Below are 20,123 nucleotides of genomic sequence, written 5' to 3' on the forward strand. Positions count from 1 at the left end.
CCAACACCCTTCCCCTGGATACCTATCAAAGCTGTGTTAGAGGCTTAGGTCTGCTCTCTATGTCACTAACTACTATTTTTATTCTTCCTCTACTGCAACCTGGGTGACTTCCTCAGCATGTCTCTCAGTTCACTAATCCTATCTCCATCTTTGTCCAGTTTGGATTATCATTTAAAATTTAAATTTCAATGTCTGTTTTTTATTTCTAGCATTATTCTTTTTAAAAAATATTCATGTACTAATATTTCCTTTCTGCCTGTTGTGTTTTATATTTCCTTATTCTTTCTTACAGCTATAATTCCTTTTTTCATCTCTCATAGTTCCTAAAACATACACTTAAAAGTCGTTGTCAGGCTGAGTACAGTGGCTCATGCCTGCAATCCCAGCACTTTGGGAGGCCGAGGCGGGTAGATCACCTGAGGTTAGGAGTTCAAGACCAGTCTCGCCAACATGGTGAAACCCTGTCTCTACTAAAAATACAAAATTAGCTGAGCATGGTGGCACATGCCTGTAATCCCAGCTACTAGGGAGGCTGAGCCAGGAGAATTGCTTGAACCCAGGAGGCGGAGGTTGCCGTGAGCTGAGATCGTGCCATTGCACTCTAGCCTGGGCGACAAGAGTGAAACTCTGTCTCAAAAAAATAAATAAAATAAAAATCATTGTCAGACTGCCCTACTTTAATCTCAAATAAATTAGCCCCCCGGTGTCGATTTTGTTGGCTGTCTTCTTGAGTTAGTTTTCCTTTGGTATTTTGGAAATTGGGTTTGCACACTCATGGAGTCAGAGTTAGTTTGGAGGAAGTGGTCTTCTCTGTACCATCCCTCTCCCAACAGGTTTGTGGTTACTTCTCCAAGGACCTCTAAGCCTATAATAGGTCTCATAGTGACATATCAGGACCCCCAGGACATAGAGACACAGATAAACTTCAATCTTCATACCTCCAGGTGGCCTTGGCCCACATGCGGGCTGTAGATTGTACCTGCTTCTTCGTAACATCCTAGGCTTCACTGTGAGCTGTAATTGTCAGATGTTTTCAGTCTCCTTTCATAGTTGGGGCAGTCTAGCCCAAACCTTGGTTTTAAGTAAGGACAGTGGCTCTCATCCCACCCCACTTGGGCTACTTTTAGTTCCCAGTCCACCAAAATAGAGCTCCTAGCACCACCACCTACTTTCAGACTCAAAGCACAGCAGGACTGTGGCTTCAACATTCATCTTTGCTTTATTCTGTTCTGTTCTTTCCCCGCCGCCCCCCCCCCCCCGCCCATAGATAATGTTTATCTTGTTTTTAAGCATAGTTTACACCTTTCATTTTCTTTTTGTATTTGATGTTTGGAATGGAGGGGAGGGAAACTGAATCAAAAATAAACTTATACACTGAGCTGAAGGTGGTATGTAAAGGAGATAAGGATAGAGTCAAGCCTAGTGGGGGTAGATTATACCAGGCAGAGGGAATAAGAACAAGTGCAAAAACCCTATGGTAGGCAGGTCTGGCATGTGGGAGGAACAACAGGGAGGCCAGTGTGGCTGGAACAGGATGAACAAGAAAGAGACTGGCAGAAGAGAGGGGTGAAAGGTCATGGCAGGTCAGACATAGGGTTTTCCAGGGCTTCATAAGTCAGCTAGGAAGCCAGTGGTAACTTGCAGAGTAGTAACATGGCATGACTTATATTTTAACAGGATTGCACTGGCTGCTGTATTTGAGAAAAGACTGGGGAAGGGGCAGTGTCAGGCAGTGGAAGAGTTGAAAGAGAGCAGTTAGGAGCTCTGGCAGTAACCCAGAGGAGAAGTCAAGCGGGCTTGGAACAGGGTAGAAACAGGGGAGGTGGTGGAAAGTGGTTGGGTTCTGAATAGGTTTTGTAGGTAGAGTCAGCAGAATTTGCTGAAGGATTGGATGTGGGTAGGGGAGAAAGGAGTCAAGGATGACTCCAATAAGTGAAATGCCATTACTTGAGAAGAGGAAAATGACAGAATAGGTTTGTTTTGGAGGAAGCTCAGTTTTAAATAATGAAATGAAAATTAGCCCTTCTTACCTGACTACAAAGATATAATTACTGTAAGACTCAAAAGAAGACTGAAGACTGTTATTCAGAATATAGAAATAACTCTGAAAATTCAGTAAGTACACAACTCAATTAAAAGCAGGTAAAAGATTTGAATAGAGACTTTACAAAGAAGAGATAGGGGTGGCAAATAAACACATGAAAAGTTGCTCAACAACATTAGGCATCGGTAAATGCAAAATAAAACACAATGAGATACTGCTGCATGCCACTAGAATGGCTAAAATTAAAAGGCTGATAATAAAAAGTGTCAGTGAGGAAGTGGAACATGGGAACTCTCATACATTGCTTTTGGTAATCCAAAATGGCACAGTTCCTCTGGAAAAGTTTGGAATTTCTTATAAAACTCAACATACACCTACCATGTGACCCAGACATTCCACTCCTAGGTATTTACATAAGAGAAATAAAAACACTTGTCTACACAAACCTACTCAAATATCCATAGCAGCTTTATTTGTAATAGTGAAAAAGTGGAAACAATCCAATGTCCATCAACAAATGAGTGAATGAAAAGTGGTTCGCCCATACAGTGGACCACTACTCTGCAATAAGCAGCAAAACACTGATACATGGATGAACCTCAAGAACATGATGCTGAATCAAAGGACCCAGGGTTCTTCCCTTCCCCCCAAAAAAGAGTACATAATACATCATGTTTCCATTTATGTGGAATTCCGGAAAATATAAACTAACTTATATAGTAACATAAATCAGATCAGTGATAGTCTGGGTATAGGGTGGAAGAAGAAATGGACCATCAGGGAACAAGAAACTTTCAGGGGTGATGAAATGTTCTGTATCTTGATAGTGGTAGTGGTTTCACAGATGTCTGTACCTGTCAAAACTTACTACACATTGTTATCAGTAAATGATTAGTTTATTGCATATAAATACCTCAATTAAGTCTGTGTTTGTTTTTTTGGGTGTGGTGGCACAAGCCTATAGTCCCTGCAAGTTGGGAGGCTAAGGTGGAAGGACTGCTTGAGCCCAGGAATTTGAGGCTGCACTATGATGGTGCCACTGTACCCCAGTCTGCACAATAGAGCAAGACCCTGTCTCTAAAAAAATATATTTTTTAAATTGCTGAATTCAGGCTATGAACAATGACAGCATTCTTAAAAGAGAGTCAACAAGTCTACCATGGAGCTCTATGACCCAACCAAAAGTGGCAATAATTCCAGTGCTGACCACTTGATTATCACCAGCAGCCTGTTATGTAGATGGGCTTTTAGTTCGTAAACAGATGACTTGGTGAAGAAAAAAGGGAACTTTACTCTTCTGATTCAGGTCTGGCTCAGAACCAGGCCATGAAACACCCAAGGACCTAAGACACAATGCCCTTTTAAGACTGCTAGCATGAAAGTGGTTCTTTTCCATGCCTCATAAGCCCTAATCGTGGTAGAATAAAGACTGACATCCCACAGGATGTGAGACATGTGTTTATAAAGGACATTGACTTGTGCCATCTCACTCAGGTGGGGCTGGCACCATTCCTATTTTACAGATGAGGAAACAGCCTTGGGGAAATAAAGTAATTGCCTGGAATAGTGGAGCTCAGCTGCATTCTTTTTAAAAATTAAATAAGAAATTTTTAAGAGATGGTCTCTCTCTCTCTCTCTCTCTGTCATTTAGGCAGGAGTGCAGTGGCACCTGATAGGTCACCTGTCACCTTGAACTCCTGGGCACAAGCAATCCTCCCACCTCAGCCTCCCGAGCAGCTGGGATTACAGGTTTACACCACCACACCTGCCTAAGTTTTTGTATTTTTTGTAGAGACAGGGTTTCTCCATGTTGCTGAGGCTGGTCTCAAACTGGCTTCAAGTGATCCCCTTGCCTCGGCCTCCCAAAGTGCTGGGATTATAGGGATGAGCCACTGTGCCCAGCCTGTTCTTTTCGTCATGTGACTCCACTGGTGATAGAGTCTTGCCCCACTATGTTTTTCCCTTTCTCCCCATTTACCCTTTATTTGCATAATTCTTTAATAACAGCTTTATTGAGATATAATCCACATACCATATAATTCACCTATATAAAGTATATAATTCAGTGGCTTTTAGTATATTCAGAGTTGTACAACCATCACCACAATCTATTTTAGAACATTTAAATCACCTCAGAAAGAAACCCTGTACCTTTTAGCTCTTACTCTGCTGTCTTCCCATTCTTCTACCTCCCCAGTGCTAGGCAACCACTAATCGACTGTCGCTGTCCTATTCTGGGCTTTCATGTAATAGAATCATATAAGATGTGGACTTTTGTGACTAGCTTCTTTTACTCGGCATGTTCTCAAGATTTATCCCTGTTGTAGCATGTACCAGTACTCCGTTCATTTTTGTGGCCAAATAATACTCCATGGTGCGGGTTAACCACACTTGATGTTTCCATTCATCGGCTGATGGACATTCACATTGTTTCCACTCTTTGGTTATTATGAATAGTGCTGCTATGAACATTCATGTACAAGTTTCTGTGGCCATGTTTTCTTTTCTCTTGGGTATATACTTAGGAGTGGAATTGCTGGGTGTCATATGGTCACTCTATGTTTAAGCCTTTGAGGAACTGCCAGACTGTTTTCCAAGGTGGCTGCTCCATTCTGCATTGCCATCAGCGGTGTTTGAGGGTTCTAATTACTCCACATTGTAGCCAACACTTGGTATGACATATCTCATTATGGTTTTGATTTGCATTTCCTTGATGGCTAATGATGTTGAGCATCTTTTAATGTGCTTGTTGACATTTGCATATCTCTTGGAGAAATATGTATTCAGATCCTATGCCCATTTTTAATTGAATAGTTTGTCTTTTTATTATTGAGTTGTAAAAGTTCACATACATTTTCTTCTGTGGGTTTTATACTTTTAAATTATTTATTTATTTATTTTTTAGAGACAGGGCCTTGCTGTCTCCAGGCTGGAGCGCAGTGGAGCCATCATGGCTTAATGCAGCCTCAAACTTGTGGGCTCAATCCTCCTGCCTCAGCCTCCCAAGTAGCCATGATTACAGGCATGTACCACCACACCTGGCTGATTTTTTAAATGTTTTGTAGAGACGGAATCTTGCTATGTTACTTAGGCTGGTCTCAAACTCCTGGGCTCATATAATCCTCCTACCTTGGCCTCCGAAAGTGCTGGGATTACAGGCATGAGCCACAGTGCATGGCCTTTTTTATACTTTCTTGATGGTGTCTTTTACAGCACAAAAGTTTTTAATTTTGATGTTCATTTTGTCTATTTTTTCTTTGGTTGCCTATGCTTTTGGTGTAATATCATTGCTCTACTTTTTGCATGCCAGGTACACGGGCCTCTTTTTATCTGATCCTCAGAAATATAAGCAGGATGGGCAGGATCAGGACTGCCCTTCAGATAAGGTTACGTGACTCTTCTAAGGTCACACAGAAGAGGCAGTACTGGGATCCACCGTGGGCCAGTGCAGCTCAAAGCTCTTGTTCATCATAGCACACCACAGCATAGCACAGCATCATCAGGGAGTGGAGAATAAGAGGTTCTGCCTTAGGCCCTTCACTAAAGTGCCCCCTCTTAACACCGTGTTGAGAATCCCCTTCTCAGAATGGTTACTTGGCAAATGTTGAATTATTTCTTCCATTTTGTTTCTATGTTTTTCCAGTGAAAGAAATTTTTTTAAAAAAGGAATGAACTTAAAATCTTGATTGGAAGGTAATGAACCTGCCTCTCAAGGGCCTGCCTTCCTTTGCATTCAGACAACTACTCAAGGTTACAACAAACCAATACATCCATTGGTCCCTTGTAAGAAATTCCCCAAATATCAGGAAACATTGTGGGAAAGGAATGCATCTCTTTTTTTGTTTTTTTGTTTTTTGTTTTTTTTCAGACGGAGTCTCGCTTTGTCACCCAGGCTGGAGTACAGTGGCGCAATCTCAGCTCACTGCAAGCTCCACCTCCTGGGTTCACGCCATTCTCCTGCCTCAGCCTCCCGAGTAGCTGGGACTACAGGCACCTGCCATCATACCTGGCTAATTTTGTTTTTGTATTTTTAGTAGAGATGGAGTTTCACCGTGTTAGCCAGGATGGTCTCGATCTCCTGACCTCGTGATCCGCCCGCCTCGGCCTCCCAAAGTGCTGGGATTACAGGCGTGAGCCACCGTGCCTGGCTGGAATGCATCTCTTTGACAATGCATGTTACTACTTAATACTGCCATTTGTTATACATAGAGCCAATTTATGGAAAAAAAGCCCTGGTTAGCTTCAAATTTTGGTCACCTGTCCTGTCAGCAGATGCATATACATTTTATAATTGTTTTCAAACTCCTGATTAAACAACATTACACTAAAGAAGGGCTCAGCTCTTAATCACTGTTCCTTGCCTGGCGTCCAGCCACAAGGTCAGTGCTTAGCAAATGTTGGTTTGAATGAGTAGTAGAATCCAAAAAAGAAAAAATCTCCTACTATTCTTACTCTCCAGTCCATTAACTTTGTAAATTCTTTGTTTCCTTTTAGTTTTCATCTAGATACAGATGTGATTTTTATTTATTTTTATTTTTTTGAGAGAGGCTGTCCAGGCTGGAGCGCAATGGCCAGATCATAGCTCACTGCAGCCTCAACCCTCCAGGCTCAAGCAATCCTCCCACCTTGGCCTCTCGATTATCAAGGACCGGACCACAGGGGCATGCCACCTAATTTTTTAATTTTTGTAGAGACGGGGGTCTCACCGTGTTGCCCAGGTTAGTCTCAAACTCCTGGGCTCAAGTAATCCTCCCACCTTGGCCTCCCAAAGTGCTGAGATTACAGGCAGACATGATTTTTAAATCTGTACATTAACTTCTCTGAAAATTTTGTACATACTTCTAATACTATATTATCTTCATTATTATCTTACTGTGGTGACATTACATCCCATAAATTATGCACATTGTTTTTATTACATAGTCTTTGGGGGAACTTTTTTTTCCCTAAGTTTTCACAGTTTAGAGGAGGTGTACTTAAAGATTTCATCATATAAAGTAACTACTTTGGCTGCGTGCAGTGGCTTACGCCTGTAATCCTAGCATTTTGGGAGTCTGAGGCGGGCAGATCATGAGGTTAAGAGTTCAAGACCAGCCTTGCCAACGTGATGAAACCTCGTCTCTACTAAAAGTACAAAAATTAGCCAGGCGTGGTGGCGGGTGCCTGTAATCCCAGCTCCTTGGGAGGCTAAGGCAGGAGAATCGCTTGAATCTGGGAGGCAGAGGTTGCAGTGAGCTGAGATCGTACGACTGCACTCTACCCTGGGCAACAGAGCAAGCCTCTGTTTCAAGAAAAAAAAAAATTACTACTTTGAGGTTATTTCCTCAGGGTTTGTTTGAAAAATGAAATTGTTGGGGGAAGGACATACAGAGCTTGGGCATTGTCTCATTGCCAGACCGCTTCCCCCCAAATCAAGCCAATTTGCAGCATGGCCAGAATGTGTTTGCCCAAGTGGGGTTTAGTAGCTGGTTTACTTGACTGATTTTGCCGTTGTATTCATCACCAATAAGGTGGATGATGATTCTGTTTTCTTACTATAAATTAGTTGCATGTGTCCCTTAACTCTCAATCATTTCTTTCCTTGCAGTGTATCTTTGTTCTGTACCTGCTCATATGGAGAAATTTTAAAAATACGTTTGTACTTTCTGCCCCACTTTGTCACTATCTGGTTCACTAATTGTCCTAAAGGAATTGACTTAGCTCATGTTGCTTCATCATTTATAAAAATATAAATGAGGCAGAGGTTGCAGTAAGTGAAGATCATGCCACTGTACTCCAGCATGGGCAACAGAGCAGTACCCTGTCTCAAAAAATAAATAGGCTGGGTGTAGTGGCTTATACCTGTAATCCCAGCACGTTGGGAGGCGGAGGTGGGTGGGTTACTTGAGTTGGATCCAGGAGTTTGAGACCAGCCTGGACAACATAGTGAGACCCTGTCTCTACTAAAAATACAAAAATTAGCTGGGCATGGTGGTGCATGCCTGTAATCCCAACTACCTGGGGGACTGAGAGATTGCGCCTCTACACGCCAGCCTGGGTGACAAAGTGAGACCCTGTCTCAATAAAAAATAAATTAATATAGCTTTGGAATTTTTTTCACTTATTTTTCTAGTTTCAGTTCAGCATCATGTAGTTTGAATGATTTGTTGTTTTATAGTATTGTATTTCATCTTAATTTAGTAACTCTTTGATGTGTTTAAGCACCTAATCCTTTTCGTAATAAGCACGATCAAGTGTCCTTTATAAGTTGCCTTGCAATTTGAAGTAAAACTATGTCAGTAAATTTCTATGTAGAGAACAATACTTGTCATCTGGTAGGCACATGGGTCTCTTTGAGTCACTTCAAGAATGAATTTAGAATTAATTTAGCTTAAGGTTTCTATAGTCTACTGCACACTTTAAAAATATTTTTAACTTACGAGGCATCTTATCTACTTGAAACTAGCAACAGCCATTCTAAGTGAGGGTTTGTAAAGTCCGATACGAGATATACATGGGGCCATATGTAAGTTTCAACATAATTCTCTGACAAAATGAAAGTCTAGGGCATAGGAGATACTCAAGGGAAAAAGCGGATTTGAAATGCTTGCTGCTTCCCCAAGTTTCTGACAGGTCACTTCTCAGTTGTTCATTTGGTACAGAGGAACCAAATAAGTATAGAGGCTCTTTTTGGGTTTTCTCAAAAAAAGTGATACCCACTGGGAGAGACTCCAGCTGAGTGTTCCGAAAGCCAGAGTCCTCAGCCGAGAGAACTCCACAGTCCTCAGGCAGTTCCCAGCTGGAATTCTCTGTGAAACAGCAGCAACAGCCAGCAGCTTTTTAGTGTCTGGGGTAGTTTCTGACCCATCACAGTTACCCTCATTGCTATGACAACAGGGAGAATAACTATTCAGGTTCCGTTTGATTCTAGATCCAGAAAAAGGGTTAGGCTGTTTGTTCAAAGAGCAAAAGAATTGTCCGTTTCTTTGTACAATAGAAGAGGGAAAAAAATCCTTATGATTCAAGAGAAAAATGGGTGGGGCTGTCCTTTTTCCATTCCTTCACGTAAATTATAAGTCTTAGTTCTAGCCACCACACCTTATAAGAAAAGGTCTGGGACTGATGTGAAACTCTGTACCACAGCGACACCCTACCCTGGCCGATAGTGGCAAAAGAACAAAAGGAAGGAAGTTTCCCTTTTAAATCCCCAGGAATTTTTTGATGAGATAATATTACAGAGTGAAATGTCTCGTCCTCCTATTAGTTTAGTATTTGGCTCCTGTGTAACAGTAACCCACTTAGAAGCAGGCGGCTGTTTTGAAGTTATTTTAAACTCTCAGCCTAGTGTAGAGATTTGTAACCTTGGATAAAAGCACCACTAGCCCTAGTTTCAATTTTGCCCTTTCAGACATGTGGAAGGTGCACCAGTATATCTCAAGGATTTTGTACTGAAAGCTTCTTAAAGAGCTGGTCTTGGTTTCAAAGTTTGGCTTGATGTACCATACTCAAGGGAACATAGTTCTTTTTCTCCAGATATTTAACCTTGTCTGACATCGTCTTTTGGCTTCGAAGTTCCCCTACCTTCTTTGTCCATTAACAAAACATGAAACCACATGAAACCATGATAGTCAGTCTCACTGGGCTCTGAGGAAATTGAAGAAAGTTCATCTTCATATTTAAACATAAAACGAGTTGTTTGATACCTGGTACCAGAGATGGCCAGGTATATGCATTGCTTGTTGGTAGCATTTTGCCTTAGTAACTCTATTCAGAAATGCAAGTGGAATGTTCAGTGCCTCTTCTAGAGGTTATATCTGTGTCTGGGAGAAAACTGGAGCTTCTCAGAACAATCACCCTGGTTATTGTGTCTGCTGTCTCTGTAACACCCAAATCTATGTCACACTCTGATGCCACCTGGGAGCTATTTTTGGTTGCGAAGGGTGGTGAGAGCTACCGGTTCTTTCTCTTACTGTGTCTCCCTGAGTCATCACCAGCCCACATCCTGGATGGCTCCCAGAACAGCCATCTCAGACAAAGTCTCCCTTCAGATGTCCGCTCCTCAGTGCAGGGATCCTGTGGGGTCTCTCTTGGGCCTGATGAAATCCTTCCCTGCCTTTTCCAGTGAGGAGGACCCATAGAATCTGCTGGAACACTTGGAGAAAGGGAGTAATTATTTCTAGCATTGCATAAAATTTTTGATCAAAATCATTCACATGTCTGTTTATAAAAAGACAAAGCGTACATCACGGTTTATAATAAAAAAGAGCATTTTCTTGATTCACCTTTACTACCCCTGATTGCTATTCCCAGAGGCAACTATTTTCAATTCTTTAGTGGTTTCTTTTGCTCTTCATCTTTGTGATTGTTTCTAAATTTCTGTAACTCTTATAGTCAATTGCAGAATAATGTGTTGACCTCCTTCTGTAGAAAAAGATTTTGCTTTTCACTCCCCTCTTCTCATTTCTGCATTCTTCCAATGTAGTTATATCACATAGGTCATACCCTGATTATGGGTTCCGATCCTGGTGTAACTTTTTGTTTTTTTTTTTCTGGAGTTAATCATTGCTCCCCTCACCCTGGCCCTCCATTACTTTAGTTTGCTGTAACTATCACTTGTCATCCTCTTGTTCAGAACTATAAACTCTCCTCAGTATCATCTAACCCACTGGGTAATGAGTTATGTTTTTGTTGTTGTTTGTTTGTTTGGCTGTCCTGTAGCCTCATCCTTCTGGCCCCATCTGGACCTGTCCTTTAACAGGCTGGTTGCAAAGCCATCGTCCTGGGATTTCTCTTTATTTCTCTAATCTGTGGGAGTCCCTGTGCTTGGATCCCATGCCTGCCTTTTCCTTAGTTTTATTTCTTTGTTTTGTTGTTGCTGACAGCAACTCCTGAGGTTGGACATGGGTGGGAAAATTTGAGACTTGCTTTTTTGGGGAGGACATCTTCCATTCTCCCTCCCCTTCTACTGCCCTTTCAAGGTGCTGTCACGGTGAAGGGCACCAGTGTTGTGGTCTCTGTGTATAGTAAGCAGTAGCCACCCCAGCGTGCTTGGGCTGCTGTGGCCCCACAGCAAGGCCAAGGAGGAGCAGCCTTTGCTCCTATACCATTGCCAGTAAATCTTTTTTGTCCTGGGAATGTCTTTGATGACTCAATAATCAATAACTGTAAGAGCTAGGTCTTTCAAAGTTCATGCAGCAAGTTGATTAAATCCTGACGTATTTGCCCTGGTACCTCACTTAGCAGAGCAGAGACCCAAGTGGCTCACCAAAGACAGCAAGAGACATGGTAGCAGGCCTGCCTCCAGGCCAGAGATCATTTGTTCAGCCAGCAGTCATTTATTGAGCACCTGTTGGGTACAAAGCTCTGGGTAGGGTGAAAGGGGACTTCTGAATAAGACTGTCTTTCTAGAAGCAGGTGCCCATCTTAGAGGGGAGGCTGTAGGAACCAGTAAGCACCATACAAAGCATTTGAGACTCAAGAAGTATTAGTTGATTGAAGAAAGCTCCATGGAAGGGGTGACATTTAAGTTGGTCTTGAAGGGCAAAGTATTCTAGGTAAAGGCATAAAATACAAATGAACATGACAGGTCTAGAGAAGTTGAAGGAGAGAGCTTTCCCATTTATGAAATGTCTACTGGTGTTACTATGTTGATGTATTTTATCTCATTTAATCCTTAAGGATGTCTGTATTTGTCCTTATCAGTTAAGACAGATGCTACAGTCTCCATTTTACAGATAAGAAAATCCATATGGAAAACATATAGGGGCATAGAGTGTGGAAGTACAGGCATTAGAGACTCAGAAGGGTGGGTGGAGGGGAGGAAGGGGAATGGGTTATGGGAAATTACTTAATGGGTACCATTTACATTATTCAGGTGATGGATACACTAAAAGCCCAGATTTCACCCACTGCACAATATAGCCATGTAACAAAATCACACTTCAATTTATACAAATAATTTTAAAAATCAAGGTTTATAGAAATCAACTCATCTGCCTAGGTGATGTGCATCATAAAAGGCAGAAGTGAGATTTCAACACAAGATTGCATGATCTCAAATCTCATTCCTTCCTTCCCAAAATATCCATTGGAACAAAATAAGGAGTGAGAGGGTAAGAGCGACAGTTTCATAATAATGTCAAACTCATGATAAAGGAGTGGGTAGGCATTTTCCTTCAGTTGACTTAAGCAAGATGTTGAGTATCCCAAAGTTATTGCACAAAGAGCAAAAGTAAAACAAAATCAAAGTTATAACCCAGGGCATATTTTCTGTTATACCCTTGTACTTTCATTGTAGCTTATTATTTGCATCAAGTTCTTCCGTGAATCTGCCCCAGAAGTTTTGCTTGTCTTCTCATTTCAGGCCATCCTTCCCCTTAGTATTCTCTGTTCGATGGAGTCTTGGTTCCAGTCTAAGGTTTCCATGTCTATTTGATTTTTTTCTTTATGTTTTCATTAGTAGTTCATTCTGATGTCCTTGAGTTCTTACAACTCAGCTGTTTTTAACTTTCTTAAAAATAATAAGGCGAGGCCGGGCGCGGTGGCTCAAGCCTGTAATCCCAGCACTTTGGGAGGCCGAGACGGGCGGATCACGAGGTCAGGAGATCGAGACCATCCTGGTTAACACGGTGAAACCCCGTCTCTACTAAAAAATACAAAAAACTAGCCGGCCGAGGTGGCGGACGCCTGTAGTCCCAGCTACTCGGGAGGTGGAGGCAGGAGAATGGCGTGAACCCGGGAGGCGGAGCTTGCAGTGAGCTGAGATCCGGCCACTGCACTCCAGCCTGGGTGACAGCGCGAGACTCCGTCTCAAAAAAAAAAAAAAAAAAAAAAAAAAAGCGAAAACATAAATGTCAAGCATCTGACTAGGAAAGCCCTATGCATCCATATATTTTAAGAAAGTAAACTCAGAAATGCCTGCAACTTTTAAATGCTTATATGCTACATTAAGTTCAAAGTTAATATGCTTGAACACCATACACTGAAGTATCCTATGAAGAATTTTGAATGATTAGGCATTCAGAACCACACAGATCTTGTATGTTGTCAGTGCCTATATGTCACTGGCTGGTGTTAGCATGTGTGAATAACATGCCTGGTTTTTACCTGATGATTGCAGGGATGGCGTGGAAGCAGTGTCTAGCCGAAACTTTGGAAGAGTATCGGAATTTCTTGTGGAAAAGGTTCTTATTCTCTACAGATGATTGTTATCCAAATTAGGACCTTGGGATCTTTTAAAATTAGAGGCTAATAATTCTTTTTTATCTTTAAAAAAAATTGAGACACAATCTTGCTATGTTGGCCAGGCTGGTCTCAAGCGCCTGGGTTCAAATCATCCTCCCACCTCAGCTTCCCAGTAGCTGGGATTGTAGGTGTGTGTCACTATGCCTGGCTTAGGGCCCAGTATTTCTTAGGAGAAAGTAGAAATAAACATTTCATTGGGGCTATATCTTGAAAGATAAAAATGAAAGTAATGGTTTATATTTAAATTATAATTGCAGCCTTGGACTGATTTTTGAGAATAAACAAAGATTGAATCTCGTATGGGCAGTGTGGGGATATTCTCAGCAAAATTGTATAAGACTGTGCATATGGCATCCTTTACTTAGGTTTGAGTTCAGCCGGGTGCGATGGCTCATGTCTGTAATCCCAGCACTTTGGGAGTCCAAGGCAGGTGGATCACCTGAGGTCAGGAATTTGAGACCAGCCTGGCCAACGAGGTGAAACCCTGACTGTACTAAAAATACAAAAATTAGCCAAGTGTGGTGGTGGGTGGCTGTAATCCCAGCTACTCAGGAGGCTGAGGCAAGAGAATTGCTTGAACCCAGGAGGCAGAGGTTGCAGTGAGCTGAGATCTCACCACTGTGCTCCAGCCTGGGCAACGGAGACTCTGTCTAAAAAAAAAAAAAAGTTGTTTTCCAACTGAGAGGACTCTCACTTTTTCCAAAGGTCTCTCTTAATCCTTTGATCATTCTCTGTGGAAGCTCCCATGCGTGTTTCTTCTTTAATCCTTAACTAGATTGTTTGCCATTGGCTTTGAGTAGAATCCAGTTGTTGACTAATAGGACTTTCATGGACTCTGTTAAATTCTGCATTGGTTGCTGATTTGCAGTTCTAGTTTGCAACTTATTTACATAGTTTAGTCACTATATCATCTGATATTCCAACAATTAGCAGGAGTTCCCTGTTGGATTAAATATTAGATTAAAATGTGTAAACCGGTCAGGTGCAACAGCTCACACCTGTAATTCCAGCACTTTGGGAGGCCGAGGCAGAAGGATTGCTTGAGCCTAGGAGTTCAATACCAGCCTGGGCAACATAGTGAGACCTGTCTCTACACACACAAAAAAAGTCAATAAATGAGGTGGCAGGATTGCTTGAGCCTAGGAGGTTGAGGCTGCAGTAAGCTGTGATCGTGCCACTGCACTCCCATCTGGGGGACAGAATGAGACCCTGCCTTAAAAAAAAAAAAGGTGTTAACATAGTAGATGTCCAATTAATGGGAAAGGCCTCTCTTTCACTTTCCCCGTAAAATGCAAACAAAATGGTATGTTCATTTGCATTTTATACCTTTGCCTAGAATACTCCATCCTTGGGACAGGTCAGTTCACTAAGGAATATTTTCACATAATGACTACTTCTGCTTCTCTATAAAAACATCTCCAGAGCTCATAACTTGGAGCCCTTGGGAAAAGAGAACCTCAGAGTGGAAGTGGCTGGAGGCCTAGGGTAGTTGATACTGTCATCGGGGCTAGCTAACAGAGACCTGAATCATATAATATGGTATTCAATAGGTGGGTCAAAGGAGCCTGTTAGATTGAATTAACAGACTTGTGCTGGAGATGTAAACTGGAATAAGGATCTCAGGAGAGAAGGAACTTAAGGTGGAAGTGGGAAAGTGGAATGGATGGTTAGGTAGGTTTTTTATCCTCTGAGATGTGATCTTAGTGGCTTCTTTACCCTCCACAAGAGGGTAAAGCATCCCTCCCACTGGCACTTTAGAAAAATCTTTTTTGTTTTAAAGGCTTTCATTCCTGTTCACAAGTCAATGCCCTTTACGGGGCTGACGTGTTGCACTGCTAAGTCACCCACCCCAGTGTTGGGAAGATTTGATAGAGGAGTTTGGAGGAAAGTGGGAAGGAATGACTGCTTAGGAGAGGAGAGAGGCTGGCAGTGAAGTGCAGCCCAGGGCACTGGCCTGACAGCCCTAAGGGACCCCTGGGTGTGTTTGAGGCTTACATAGTTCAGATTTCTGCATGCCTGGACACGCTCTCCACATGCTTTTCCTGAGGCCGTGTGTTCTGCTTCTTCAAGAGAGTAAGCCTCCGGCCTGGTCAGGCCCACTTCCACCTCACTGGCTGCAGTGGGTCAGGCCTGGGCTTTGGCTTCAGCTGCCTCTGGGTTCCCATTCCTTGTCTTCTCCCCATCCTCCACATCTGCCACTTTCCCAAGCCTCGTCATTTCTCCAGCTGTCCTCGACTATCCCTCCATTTCTTTCTACCGTGGCCTTAAGTCTTTGCGTCATGGGTGTTCAGCATTTGCAGACATTTAGCTTTGCCTCATGTCATATTTACTGTTGGTTTATTGTTATGCGTGTGTATGTGTTCTCCCTAACTTAGCATCTCTCAAAGTGTGTCCCATGAAATCACGTGATCAAATTAAATGCAAAACAAGTTTATAAACAAAGGGTAGGAAATGGTAGTTTTAGCAAAGGTTAAAAGCCCTATTAAACCATTGGCCACTGCAGAGCTTTAATTCACACATGTAGATCCTGAGTCCCTATGAAGAGCTTCTCAGTGTTATTTACTTGTGCAAGAACCTGTTTTTCATCTTGTGGTAGGTAGTATTCTGCAGGACACAGTTTCCTGAAGGGCTGCTGGAATTCACTTAGGCTCTGGAAGGGTAGAAAGCACATTGTCCTTCACTGTGGGATCTCCGTGTTAGCTGAGGACAGTGCTAGGCAGGGCGTAAGTCATTCCTGAGTAAGCTCTTAGGACAGTTGCTTTTTGTTTTTGTTTTTTAAACCTTTTAATTGTGAAATTCATATAAAATTCACCATTGTAATCATTTTAAAGCATGAAATTCAGTGGCATTTAATATGTTCACAGTGTTGTGCAATCTTCACCACCATCTAGTTCCAGAACGTTTCCATCACCCAAAAGGAAGCCCTGTACCCATTGAGCAGTCACTCCTCATTTGCCCCCTCCCTGCTGCCCTTGGCAACCACTAGTCTGCTTTCTGTCTCAATGGATTTGCCTCTTCTGGACATGTAATGGAATCATACAGTATGCGGTGTTTTGTGCCTGGCTCCTTTCTTTAGTAAAGTTTTGATATAGATGCAACGTCTTAGACCTGAGTGATGCCTCTGCTCCTCCAAAGCAACTCTTTATCATTGGTCAAACCCCATAAATATATAAGTAACCAAAAGCAGCCATTCATCTGGAAACCTCCAAGTTGCGTGGCCAGGTTAAAAATTCTGTGGAATATTGGTTGCCGTTACCATGATTTGACCTGAGACTTCCGGAAGCTGGCTGAGCTGTGCTGGAGTGAGCCGGGTCTTGAGCCCTTTCCCGGAGGTCAGAGGTGCCTGAGCTGTTGACATAATTGGCTCATTCCTCTTGCTCACCTTTTTTCTAGTCGGAGGTCTCAGCATTTCAGACTACTCATTGTTTAATAACTGTAGAACATTCTAGAGTGGGCTGAATCCTGCGGGGGCATCCTGGAGGAAAGGTTGCACCACCCGCGGCACCACAGAACCTCCATTGGCCCTTCAGGCATATTCCGTGAGCCTGAAAGCTCCTGCAAAGTTGGATGTCCCAGGGCCCTCTATCTCATATCTTGGAATTCCCAAGGGGTGGGGTATCTCTCATCCACTATAAAGACAGCTGCTGGCCGCCCTGTGCTCAGCAGTGGTGACCTCTCACCTGCCTTATGAACTTGTGCAACCCCTTTCCTGTTGTTTCATTGAATTGTCAAGGATCTCTCATTTTTGGCCTGCAACTTTTGCCCTCCACTTGTTGCTGTCTCTGGAGTCCACTGCTGAAGAGGTTACCTGCCTGCCTAAAATAACTTCTTTCAGTACACCGTCTTCTGCCTAAGAACCTGTAATACTGTCTTGGTGTCCAGACTCCATCCTGATTTTTGAGCCCTTCTCTTTCCTTCTCAGTGTAGACAGTAACCCTTCCTACTCATCAGACTGGATGTATTCTTTTCCCCCCTCTATATCATCTCTTAGCAACTCCTCCCCAGGCTTGGAACTGACTTCCCTCTCTCATTTTGCCCTGGTCAGTCTAACTCTTCCTTCGAAGCTCTCTCGAGGCTCAGCAGCTGCACAAAGCCTCCCCAGACATTCTAGCAACTCTTGCTGCCTGCACCAAACTCATGTTACACTTGAATACCACAGGATTTAGAGCTGGAAACTTTTTTTTCTAAGGATTTTATCTCTTAAACTTCCCCTGTCAGATGGTCAGCTCTCAGAGGAAGGGAGGATAAAGTAAGAAAGTGGAGTGGGAAGGCACTGGATTGTGAATCCAAGGGCCTGGAGACCTCCGGGTGTGCTACATACTGGCTATGTGTTGGAAAAGCCACTTATCTTGGATTTCTGTTCTTATCTGTAAAACAACCAGGGCACAAGGTGGGCGTATTAGTTTCCTATTTGCTGCTGTAACAAGTTTCTACAAACTTAGTGGCTTAAAGCAACACAAATATTTTCTCTTACAGTTCTGGAGGTCAGAAGTTCCAAACAGGTCTTCAGGGCTACATTCTTTCTGGAAGCTTGAGGGGAGAATCCATTTTTCATCTTTGTCAGCTTCTAGAGGCCATCCTCATTTCTTGATTAATGGCGCCCTCCTCCACCTTCAGAGTACATCAGCCTCTGCTTCTGTCATCACATCTGTTCTCCGTCTTTCTCATGCTTCCCTGCTTCCCTTATGAGGACCTTTGTGATTGCACTGGACCAACCCAGATAATTCAGGGAATCTGTCCATCTCAAACTCAATCACATCTGCAAAGTCTCTGGCTGTGTCAGGTAACTTATGCACAGGTTCTGGAGATTGGGACATAGATATCTTGGGGACCATATTCTGTCTACAGTGTGTTCTTAGGTCTCTTGTGTTTCTAACTTGTCATGAATCTAAAGACGTATTTCTTCCACTTATTTAAGAGCTTAGCACACACAGTGCTAGGCTTATCAACTTCTTGATAAGTTATGTTTATCCCTGAGGATTTCCTCTTCTCAGATTGTTATTAGGGATTCTAGGGCCTGGTACCACTCAATGATAGAACTGTGAGCACAGACCTTAGGGTTGTTCTGGTTTGACTGCACTTTCACACACAGAAATTTGACACTGCTTATCTACCCATCTTTGATTTTGTGCTTTGCAAATTTTGAAAAGACCTCAAAGAATTTTATCTGTTTCCCAGTAACCACGGGTAGCCTTTAAACAGCCTGTTAATTACACTGGTGATTTCTGTGGTCTCTGCATAGAGTCCGGGATGTGTTTCCAGATCCTCTTACGTAAGTTGAAGTAGACATGTTGTTGAAGTCTAGAAGCCAAACAATCTTGGATACTAACCTAGCTAGTCTTGTCTGTAATTGCTACTTAGTGTTAAATTTATGGTATTTCACAGCAATTTAGATTGGCATTTATATGGGAATTGTGCTGTTTTCTTTCCCTAGATCCTATTGGGCAGTTTCCACCTTGGATCACCATCACTTAAAAGGCAGTAAAGAAGCATGCATAATATACATTTATAATGGCTCTATTGTGTTCTCCCCAGTGCTCAGCTCATTGTGCTGAAATAAAATTCCCCTTGGGTTGAAAAACCGTCCCCACTCTTAAAATTTTAAGTTTTGACATTACTTTTGGCTATAGTATCTGAGAAATACACAGTATGAGTCAAGCAAACATGTAGCTTGCCTGCTGAAGTTTTCTTCCCATTTTATTTCCTAGATGCACCCACTGGGCCTATGTAATAACAATGACGAAGAGGACTTGTATGAATATGGCTGGGTAGGAGTGGTGAAGCTGGAACAGCCAGAATTGGACCCGAAACCATGCCTCACTGTCCTAGGCAAGGTAAGCCCCAGGCCCTTGGAATCACTGTGTTTCTGGTTGGTGTTTTCTGCTCTTCCATTTCAGCATTCCTCAGATAGTTGATTATGGAGAAAAGCCATGCTGGCACAGTGCTTCTTCCCAGCGGAAGTTGTCTAAGGTGGGGACTGAGACATGCCTTATAGTGGCCCACCAGTGTTTACAAGCCCAGACTCAGAGAGACTGCCAGTCTCAGAGTGGGCTCTAGCCTCTTGTCCACCATGTGGCCTTGGGCAAGTTGCTTCACTCAAGGAGTCTTAGTTTCTTATCTGTGAAATGGGCTAATAATAGAGATTCACAATACTTTATCTTACACCCTTGGGGCAAGATGTTTCAGAATTCTGAGATTTGGGGGGTTTAGAAAGGCATTAAGGGGTATAGATTTTATATTAAGTAACCTCCAAGAGACCCAGGGAAGCACTCAGTAACCAAACACATTCACATTTGTATAGCAAACCATAGGGATCTTCACATTAAGTGGGATAGCTAAAATCTAAATAACCTAATGTTAGTTCACGGCAGCTTTGCCTCCAGATGAGTTTCAGGTCCATTAAGTTTTGCTGCCAAGTAAGTTATGGGAAAATGTTTGGGTTTTAGAGCTTTTTTTGGTTTCAGAATGGCAGACAGCAATTATGGTCCTGTATTAGAACTTACCTCATAGGTGGTTAGGAGGTGAGATGAGATGCAAACGCCTCACACAAAAGTAAGCCCTCAATAAACGTTTGCTGCCATTGGCTACCATCACTCCATTTAGAAGTACTAAAAAAGACATTTTAGCCAAGAGGGTCAGCATTACTTTGACTGCAGTATAAGATAGAAATAAATTTACTTTGGAAAGGCACTCATCAACAATCTTAAAATATGACAGGTAACAACCTGTTTTAAACTGGATTTTGTTTAAACTGCATCATTTTGTTAAAAAGAAAGGTTTAGAGAAGGTGATTTGAAGTTTGGTTGGGAGAAAGGTGGTCTCTCCTAAGGATAGTGGTACTGACTGGATATCTGTT

General features: G+C 42.5%; 1 protein-coding gene across 7 annotated transcripts in view; it reads left to right on the plus strand.

The window, feature by feature from the left end:
• The window catches only part of LOC105487279 (zinc and ring finger 3), a 177,084-nt gene that overhangs the window by 87,329 nt on the left and 69,632 nt on the right, over positions 1 to 20,123 (plus strand). For 6 of the 7 annotated variants that reach the window (XM_011750729.2, XM_071080343.1, XM_071080339.1 and 3 more), the window contains exon 2: positions 18,976 to 19,101. In XM_011750729.2, the coding sequence (XP_011749031.2) occupies positions 18,976 to 19,101 (126 nt within the window). Of the gene's footprint in view, positions 1 to 12,852; positions 18,051 to 18,975; positions 19,102 to 20,123 lie in introns of those variants that run through there. The other variant, XM_071080338.1, reaches the window with a different exon arrangement.

Source organism: Macaca nemestrina, chromosome 15 (genome assembly GCF_043159975.1).
Source record: "Macaca nemestrina isolate mMacNem1 chromosome 15, mMacNem.hap1, whole genome shotgun sequence".
Lineage (NCBI taxonomy): Eukaryota > Metazoa > Chordata > Mammalia > Primates > Cercopithecidae > Macaca > Macaca nemestrina.